This window comes from Eupeodes corollae, chromosome 2 (genome assembly GCF_945859685.1).
Source record: "Eupeodes corollae chromosome 2, idEupCoro1.1, whole genome shotgun sequence".
Lineage (NCBI taxonomy): Eukaryota > Metazoa > Arthropoda > Insecta > Diptera > Syrphidae > Eupeodes > Eupeodes corollae.
Window position 1 is genome coordinate 121,088,300 of NC_079148.1, and position 10,496 is coordinate 121,098,795.

Here is a 10,496-nt window from a genome sequence, read left to right on the forward strand (position 1 = left end):
TTCGTCGTCGTCGTCGTCATCGTCGTCGTCGTTGTTGTTGTTGTTTTGTTGTTGTCTTTTTCAAGTTAGTTGTTTTTGTTGTTATTGGAGGTATCCTGGTCGAGGCAATCCGCTGCGGTGGTGTCAGCAGAGGAATTTAACCCTCGAGAAAGTATAAAGTTTATACGCTACGAGAAAGAGAGATAATAATGCAACGGATCAGCTCCTATAACATATAAGGATGTCGGTGCGGTACGGCAGTGTGGCAGTAGACATGCATGTTGTTCCTGCTACATGACGGTGCCAACTAGTGCCAGGAGTAATTACGCTTAAAAATGACAGAAACTTTCCCTATCCGTTCTTAGGTATAAATATACTATACACAACCATGACGAGGTAGAACTTTCTTAACTTTGATTAAACACAAAACTGAACCTTGGTTAACTCTAGGTATATAACCATCATCAGCCAGTGCAGCGGGGGTTTATATATCTAGTAAGCTAATGAGTCCTCAGGAAGAGCACAGCAGGAGGCAGCAGTAGAAGATAAAGGTATACACTGATGAGTTTGCACTTTTGGGGGTCGTAAAACGGTTTGGAATTTAGTCTTGATTTCTATTTTTTTTTTTGGGATAATCAATTGAAGAGGTCACGATTCTCGAATTCATTATTTTTGTCCATATAAGTTCTCTGCAATTTCTATCTCTACACCTGGGTAATGGTGATTGAGGGTTAGAAATGGCATAAACCTATTTTAGCTCTACACCCATATACAACGTTCCTAACCAGAATGTGTCTAATTTATTGGTGCGTGTCAGAGGGGACAATATCGTCTGCATAAAATACTCAATGTCAAAACATGTGTCAGGGTTTTCTATACGGAAGCTTTATTGTGCGGAGTAGAAAGAAAATCAAGGAAACCAATTTCACAAAACTGACAAGTCACGGAAACATTTCAAAATACAATACGCTTTTCTTGCAAGGTGAAAAATAGATGTTTTTTTGCTCAACTTAGTTGAATGTATTCTCAAACTTACAATAAAATATATATAATGATGCAAGTGTAGTAATTGGTATATGAAAAAAAGGATACATTCAGCAGTTTTTGTCATTCAGCAACAATAACAGAAGGGATGTCAGCACTTAAATTAATGAATGAAATTAATTAAAATGTGTAAGATATACCACGTTTTAGAAGTGGCATCTTCTATTTAATTTTTGTTTCGTTTTTTTATTCGCATGGATTAGTATTAAGGAACAAGAAAATCGGTTAGCTTAATTTCTAGGACTGCTTATTTCTTAATAGAGTGTTTCCAAAAATCAAGACTGTATCCAAAGAGTGATTTCAAAATAGAACATATTTTAAAAAAAAATTAAAATATACCTGTAAAAAAGTTTATTTAAATGTCAATGTAGGATATTTATTGTGGCGATCGCAGTGTGAGGAGGTGCTCCATCTTGTTGAAACCAGACATTCGACTGGTTCATAAATTGCCTTCTTCTATGCAACTCCGATTTTGAAATTTTTTTAACCATTTCAATGTAATGGGCACTATTGACCATGGATCCGTGGATCATCATAGATCCTTGGTCCTCAAAAAAGTAAGGACAAATGATATCTTTTTTTTTAAACTGCACATTAAACAGTCAACAACTGTCGCTCGTGGAGGCTTTAAGGGCTTTCTGCAGCATAATAACCAAAATTTTGCTTTTTTACAAAACCGTCGAGGTGAATATGCGCTTCACCACTCATAAATAACAGAATATCGTTATTCACTTCAAATAACGAGAGCATCTCTAATGCAAATTCTGAACGTTAGTAATTATCAGTGAGTTTCAACTGTTAAAAAAATGTCAACTTATAAGGATGGAAGTTCAACTCACACTTGACAATTCGTCCAATGAAAGAACAATTAATTTGTAAAACCTGAGCTTGTTTGCGCACCGAGCGTCCTGGACTTTGTAGATCAGCGACTCTTACTCTTTCCGTATTTTTGGGAGTTGTTGTAAGTGGCCCTGAATGCACGCTGTACTTTCACTACCAATTCGTTGTTGTTGACAAATGAGTCGTTCGTGAAAATACGCTAAAGAACAGTAGCTAACGAATCGAATAACTTCCCATCCCGTCTGTCGATTTTTCTTGCTTAAAAGTTTGTAGGTTTTCGTGTCGGGTAAAAAAAGTTCATCATTTTAAAATTACCAGCAATATTTTTCTTATAAAGAAATAGTTTAGGTTAAAAACCTAGTTTTGTTAAAAAGATTTTTAGTTGAAAACAAATTTTTACCAATTTTAGTAGCATTTCTTAAATTTTTACAATTTGAAAAAAATCAAGAACCGAACATCAATTTTTATCAAATTTTCGTACTATTTTTTGTAAATTTTTTTTTATGAAAAAACGGACTGTTGGATTATTATATAAAAATTACTGAATATCGAAAACAATATTTTCTGTGAAATAAAATAAGTTTGAAGCCAATATTTTTAATTTTTGAAAAGCTATTTGAGTCGAAAGTAAATTTTTACCAAGTTTTAGTATTGTTTTTTTTTTTAGGTTTTTATTTTTGGTAAAAAAAGCTGTCAATTCGATTTTTCTCAAAATTGTAATAGATGTTAAAAACGTTATCATTCATAGTACAAAATTGTTTTGGGGATGAAATCATTTTTATTCTATAACAGTATTGTTTTTTTTTAGGTTTTTATTTTTTGTAAAAAAAGCTGTCAATTCGATTTTTCTCAAAATTGTAATAGATGTTAAAAACGTTATCATTCATAGTACAAAATTGTTTTGGGGATGAAATCATTTTTATTCTTAAAACTTTCGATATGAAAAATTTTATTTCAGTTTTTTTGACTAAAAAAAGAAAACTTCATTGGATTTTTTCCACAAGTATACTGGTTTAGTAATACGTTACAATTTATAATAGCAAATTTAATTCTAGTCTTCAGCGTCATTTGATCGATCATGAGATATTTAGGGTTATCCAAAATGTTCACCTTTTTTTAAATTGCTATGGCAAAAACCACAAGCGGTGCAGACCGGACGTACGGACCTACGAACGTACGTACACACGCACGCACAAACATTTTTCTAAAAATCTTTTACTTCGACTCTAGGGACCTTGAAACGTCGAGAAATGTAAAAATTTTCAATTCGACAAAACGAACCGATTACAATAACTTCTTATGGAAAGTTTATAATTTAAGTTTAGATTTTAACCAACAAAATTTTATAAGGACTACTGTAAGTTTTGGTCTTAAAAATGAAAAAAAAATCGAACACGAATCAACTTAAAGACTGCAAAAGATGATTTTTTTATAATCATTTGTCATTTAAAGAACTTCAAAATGTATCGGTTCAAAATTAAAGTTTTCTGTCCAGATATTCAAAACAATATTAAAATCACTGTTAATTCAATTTTTTAAATATACCAAATTTAGCAACAATATTTTGTATAAGGTAAAATTAATTCAAAGTCAATATCTGTCTTTGTTCTCAAGATATTTGTGTGAGAAGCCATTTTTTACCATTGTTTAGTAGTTTTTTCGTAAGTTCTTATTTTTTGAAAGAGTGACTGATTTTCTTTAACATTTTTCTAGATATGGAAAATATTATTTTTGATAATTTTCTTGGTGTCATTTTTTTCTAAAAAAAGTTGAATTGACAAATATTTTTTCCAGTTTATTTGTTGTTATTGATTTTTTTTAGAAAAAATAAAATTTTATTGAATCTGCTAGAATTATTGATTCGTGAGATATTAAGAGTATTTTTCTTTTTTAAAAACCCATCTTATTAAAATTAACAGAGAGATGTATGTGTATGCTTGTGTACGTGCGTTCGGTTAACTTTTTCATCAACTTTATCTAAGACCTTGCAGAAATATTTACTTCAAATAACTTTTGTTTTACTGATAATAACGCTTAAAGATGCAGGAACAACTTTCAAAATACCCATTTTTAAAAAAATTGTAAACATTTTTTACATCAAACATATTTTGAACCAATATTGCTAGTGACTTCATTTAATTTGTATATTATTATATATTGTTACGTCATAACAAATTGGTATAAATTCCAAAAAAAAAAAATTAACTGCAGGCCTAGAATTTTTTTTTATTGTAAGCGCACTAAAGGGGTTATAAATACCCTTATAATATATATAATATTGAGTCAGGTAAAGTATTCCACATTCACGTAGTGCGGCTAAAGAAACTGATTGGCATTCCTAGCAGTACGGGTTAAATTGTTTAAGGTTTAAGGACTGGCTATTTCGCTAGAGCTTTGTTTATAAAAATAACGATAAAACAATGAAACATTGGGAAACATTGAAGAGTCAATTTTTTAAAGAAATAAGAACCTAAACTTAAAAATAGTCTTGGAACCACACTTATAACTTCCTATCCCGTCTGTCGATTTGTCTTGCTGCAAAGTTTGTAAGTTTTCGTGTTGGGTTAAAAAAGTTGTTAGTTGAATTATTTTTACAAATTTTAAAATTACCAACAATATTTTTCATATCAAAAAATAGTTTAGTTTGAAAATCTAGTTTTTAAATAGATTTTTAGTCGAAAACAAATTTTTAACAATTTTGGTAGTATTTCTTAAATTTTAAAAAATTGAATTTAAATTGCGAGATATTAATACCGATATCAATACCGACATCAATTTTTGCCAAATTTGCATATTTTTTATGAAAAAACCGACTGTTTAATTTTTACAAAAAAAACTACTGAATATCGAGAACAATGTTTTCCATTTTTTGAAGCTTTTTAAATCGTAAGTAAATTTTTACCAACTTTTATTAATTTTTTTGTTTAGGGTTTAATTTTTTGTCAAAAAACTGTCAATTCCATTTTTCTCAAAATGTGTCCGAATGTTGAAATCAGTATTTCTTGCAAGTTGAAATTAGCTGGGAGATATTTGAGTCGAATATCAATTTTTACCAACTTTTATTAATTTTTATGTTTATGTTTTTATTTTTTTTTTGTAAAAAAAAAACTATCAATTCGATTCTTCTCAAGATTTCACCGAATGTTGACAACAATATTTCTTTTAAGAAAAAATACTTGGGAAGCCATAAAGTTGAATTTTTCAGAAGATATTTAAGTCGTAATTCAATTTTTACCAACTTTCAGTAATATTTTTTTTATAAAAAAACCGTCAATTCGATTTTTCCCAAAATCTTTCCAGATGATAAAAACGTTATTCTTTATTGCACAACATTATTTTGGAGATAAAAGCATTTTGTATTCGTAAAATTTTCGAGGTGACAGCATTTTTTTTTTTCAATTTTTTTGATTTATAAAAAAACCGATAATTGGATTTTTTTTTCAAAAAATATATTTGCTAGGTATCACGTTACAATATACGTATTACAAAAAATTTAGTTCAAGTCTCTAGCGTTATTTATTCATGAGATATTTAGGGTTAACCACAATTTTCACCTTTTTTTAAACTGCTATGGTGAAAAAAACAACCCACGCAATTTTCTTGATAGCCCTTTTTGCATTATTCTGCTTGATTATCTTTATACAAAATTTTATTTGAAGTCAATATCTCTTCCGCTTCCTGATGTAAGGACGACAAAAATGCGAACTTACGGACCTACGAACGTACGTACACACGCACGCACAGACATCTTTCTAAAAAGCTTTTATTTCGACTCTAAGTACCTTGAAACGTCGAGAAATTTCAAAATGTTCAATTTGACAAATCGGACCCATTACAATAACTAACTATGGGAAGTTAATAAGAAATAGTTTTCGTTTCAAGTATTATGAAACAAAGATAATTATTGACTTAAAACTTTTCTTACCAATATTTTGTTAAACTTTTACTTTACACAGATAATTTTATAAAAGCCCTTATTAGAGCACATTTTGATGTTTTCATACGTAAAACAAAATTGATTTGAAGCCGATATCTATATTCGTTCTTGAGATTTATGGCAACATTTACATTGAAAAATCGTGCCGATTATTTAAAAACTTCAAAAAAATGTGTTTTATTTGATTAAATATTTGTATCTGGGTACTTTTCATCCACAAATAACTACCATACATATTACTGCCCTTATAACGCATCCTATCAACAAAATATCTCATTGACTTTTGATTAATCCAATTTACTTCTATTTAAAGCATACCGTCACCATAATCTATAAGGTTATATCTAAAATATAGCATGATATTATTAGCACAAACAATAGAACAAATTAGCGATAAGCTTATGTACATCACTTGATGTCAACAAAAGACCACAAGGATAACAACTACTATCGTCATGACATGAAATAAACTTCATCTATAAATACATCCCACTCCTATCCAGCTATTATAGGTTAACAAAAACAAAAACACAAGAAGTGTCAGTGGAAGGAGGGAGATGGTGACTGTAAGAAGGAAGTTGTAATCAAACACAAGCTATAAACTAGAAGACAAAATTCATCTATATATATATATCTACCAATAAAGATCCTGACTTGGGTGCTTCTTAACTTTGGCATCATAATTGGGCAATAATCTGTCTGCAGCATCTGTTGGTGTCATAAAAAAAAATTAAGACACACAGCAAACAACTCAAAGCTCTCATCCAACAGAGAGGGCGCCACCATCATCATAATCATCACCACCAGGATACGTAGAACCAAAACCAACAAATATACAGGACGAAAACAAGGACGACTAGATGACGACACTCCAATTTGCAACAATTTACCCTTATAATCGATACGATGCCTTATAATTGAATAATAATCGTTTCGATAATTTCGATCAACACTGGGATGATGGTTAATTGCTGGAAGGAAGATTAAGATGATGGTATTGAAGAACAAGTGATGCGGGGGGTCCTTATTGTATGGGAAGCTTCATATCAAATGGGAGGAATATTCATAAAGCCATTTATTATTTTAACAATGATGACATCCAACCACAAAATTGACGGACTTTATGAAAAAAGGTAAACAGGGCCAAAAATGTGTGTGCTATGCATATTGAAAAATTTAACGAATGGAAATCTAACATGGCGATTGTAAGGTGTAACTTTTTAATGAATTCAGTTTAAATTGACAAAAAGTCATATTACGACACCCATGCTATGTTAAATTCTACATTTCAATCCAACAATTCTACATTCTTACAATTCAACCAGTCTCACGAGATCAGCAAACAAGTAGAACCTTGAAAAATCAACGATTCTAACAAGATTAGAAAGATCGGGGAAATCAATGAGATCAGCGAGATCAGTGAGATCAACAAGGCCAACGAAACTAAAGAAGAAAACGAGACCAACAAGGCCAATAAGACCAACGAGACCAACACGACCAACAAGATCAACCAGACCAACCAGATCAACGAGATCAATGAGACTAAAGAGACCAACGAGACTAACAAGATCAACGAGATCAACGAGACTAACGAGACCAATGAAACTAACGAGACTAGCGAGACTAACCAGTCTAACGACACCAACGAGATCAACGAGATCAACGAGACCAACGAGACTAAAGAGACCAACGAGACTAACGAGACTAACGAAACTAACGAGACTAACGAAGCCAACGAGACTAAAGAGAATAATTAGACTAAAGAGACTAACTAGACTAACGATACTAACAAGACTAACGAGACTATAGATGCTAACGAGACTAACGAGATTAACGAGACTAACGAGACTAACGAGACTAACGAGACTAACGAGACTAAAGAGACCAACGAGACTAACGAGACTAAAAAGACTAACAAGACAAACGAGACTAACGAGGCTAACAAGACTAACAAGACTAACAAGACTAACAAGACTAACGAGACTAAGAGACCAACGAGACTAAAGAGACCAACGAGACCAACATTACCAACAAAACTACTGAAACTAACGAAACACAACAAATTTTCATACGATATTGAAAAAAATATAAGTAACTAAACGAAGACCATTTTTGTCTTGTGTCCAGGGCTTAAGGCATTCATAACACCAAAATCCGGCAATGAAGGAACAATGGGGTGCCGTTAATTGATATAATAAGTTACATGAAATATTGTACAAGTGGTTGTCAATTTTTTTGTATCTCTACTTGTATCGCATTCAATAGAAAATTGATTAATGCCCGTAAAGTGCATCCTTTTTAAGATACTTCCTTCCTTCCTTATTCTCTGTTCTCCACAACATCTTACATTATATTTTATGGAACACAACAAGAAAAAGTCTACCGCTTAATTGAAAATGCAATAAAATTTAATGACACAGTCGTCGTCATTTCTTCTTTCAGTGAGTTTTGAGATAAAATGTGCACTTATGTCACATTAACTCGACGTCACAACGGCACACAACGCATCATCTCAAGGTAAGAACTGTTCTTTTCATTTCCGGTTCCTCCTCCTTAGTTGTCGTCTTGTTGGTCTTATATATTATTATTGCTTTATGTTCTTATTGTCGTCTTATGCAAGGATGATTTCTGGAAAACACCTTCCATTCTTCTAAAGTTTCCCATCAACATCCATCTAAGATGGAACGTAAAAAGGCGAGGAGAGGTAGAAGGAGAGGCAGAAGGAGAGTTGATGCAAAAAGGTAAAATACAGGTAAAAGATTAAATTGAATGAAATAATTATTTCAAGAGAAAGAGACAAGAATAATAATATGACAAAATAAACAGAACCCATGCAACAAGAGGACACCCATCAGCCATCAGACATCGCACCTTAACTCAACATCCAACATCAAGCTTTTAGAATCAGCAGCAGGAGCTTCAAGGAAAAAGGGAAATTTATTTGTGTTTCTGCTTGAAGTAGATCACAAAGCGAATTATCCAATAACAAAAGGAACCTTAGACACACGCCAAAGGAATTGAAAAATACAAGAAAAGAAAAGAGAAGAAAAAAAAGTTAAATAAATAAATTATGCGAATTAGCAAAATGCGGATGGAAGAGGAGGACTTAAAGTTCTATTTCTACAGAAAAAGCAAAACACAAAACAAAACCAAAACCAAAAGGGCGTTGAAAATTCAAAAAGTAGAAAGAAAAATAAGCAAACCTACTCGAAACCTCAAAGGTAAATTTAATCAGGAAATGAGATGATGACAATGGCAATGATAATGTTTGATGTCGTTGTATGTATTTTAATTCAAGGATAAAATAATAATAGAAAAGTAAGAAATACAAAAAATAATTAAAGATAAGATGGTTTTGTAAGGAAATTCACAGAACGAAATATTTAATTTCTATTAAAAGAGTTTCAAAACAAAATTTTGAGACTTTTGAGACATTTTATAAAAAAAGTGCGTATACGCCTAAGTAGACCACATTTTCGGAAAAGTTATATCATTTAGTAGTTAAATAATTACAATGACTCAAATTATATGAAGTAGTAACATTTTTCCAAGAATTGCAAAGATCAATGTTGATAAACGGAATTCTTTTAATGTTTTTATCGTCTCGCAATGATTATATTATGAGAGATTAAATAAAAAGTAAACATAAATGTTTAGAAAACAAATGCTGTATATAAACATCAGTAAATAACCCATATTTAAAATAGATTTAAAAACATACAAAAACCTTAATTTATGAAATCAATTTTCATTATCTTAATAAATGAGTGATACTGAAGCAACTTTTTGTTATTAACTTCCCAAAAGAAGTTATTGTAATAGGTCCGATTTGTCAAATTGAAAATTTTGACATTTCTCGACGTTTCAAGGTCCCTAGAGTCGAAATAAAAGATTTTTAGAAAGATGTCTGTGCGTGCGTGTGTATGTACGTCCGTACGTTCGTACGTCCGTATGTTCGCCATGTTTTTATCGTCCTCCATAGCTCAAGAACCAGAAGAGATATCAACTTCAAATAAATTTTGTTATACAGATAAAAAGAAAGAGCTCTCAAGAAAATTGCGTTGGTGGTTTTTTTACCATTGCAGTTTAAAAAAAAAGGTGAAAATTCTGGTTAACCCTAAATATCTCATGATCCAAAAACGCAAGAGACTAAATTTTATATAATATATTGTTACGTGATACCAATTAATTATATTTTTTGAAATAATCAAATTAACGGTTTTTATCAATCAAAAAAATTGAAAACAAAATTTGTCCCCTCGACTATCTTAAAAATAAAATAAATTGGGTGGCGCAACAGTCCGTTGTAAATCAGGGCTTAGTGACTTACAACTCGCAACCATTCCTATGTGCGAGTACAGTTGTCAGAAATGGAAAGAACCTACAATTTTAGGCTGAATTCGAACGGCTAATTTGAGAAAACACTTTTTCATGACAAGAATTACTCTTGAAGGAATTGTCAATACCTGGCAAGAGGCAGTACCCGCGAAAATTAATTTTTTTTTTAAATTAAGGTGGCACAGGCAGGGATTGAACCCAGATCCCTTGCATGACAGTCCAACGCACTTTTTTTTAATTCATTTTTATTAATTCAATGTAAAACCTATCTTAAAGTAACTTACAACTAACTTAATGGTCCCATACGGACACTCTAAGTTAAACAATAATACTTAATGCTTATGCCTTTCGGCCCTAA

At 31.4% G+C, this 10,496-nt stretch overlaps 1 protein-coding gene across 1 annotated transcript; it reads left to right on the plus strand.

Annotated features, from left to right (window-relative positions):
- Positions 1 to 6,996: 6,996 nt before the first annotated feature.
- LOC129945220 (homeobox-like protein HDP1) lies at positions 6,997 to 7,557 on the plus strand. Its single transcript, XM_056054879.1, has 2 exons — positions 6,997 to 7,005; positions 7,180 to 7,557. Exons 1-2 carry the CDS (start codon positions 6,997 to 6,999, stop codon positions 7,555 to 7,557), a joined length of 387 nt encoding a protein of 128 aa, XP_055910854.1.
- Positions 7,558 to 10,496: the final 2,939 nt, after the last annotated feature.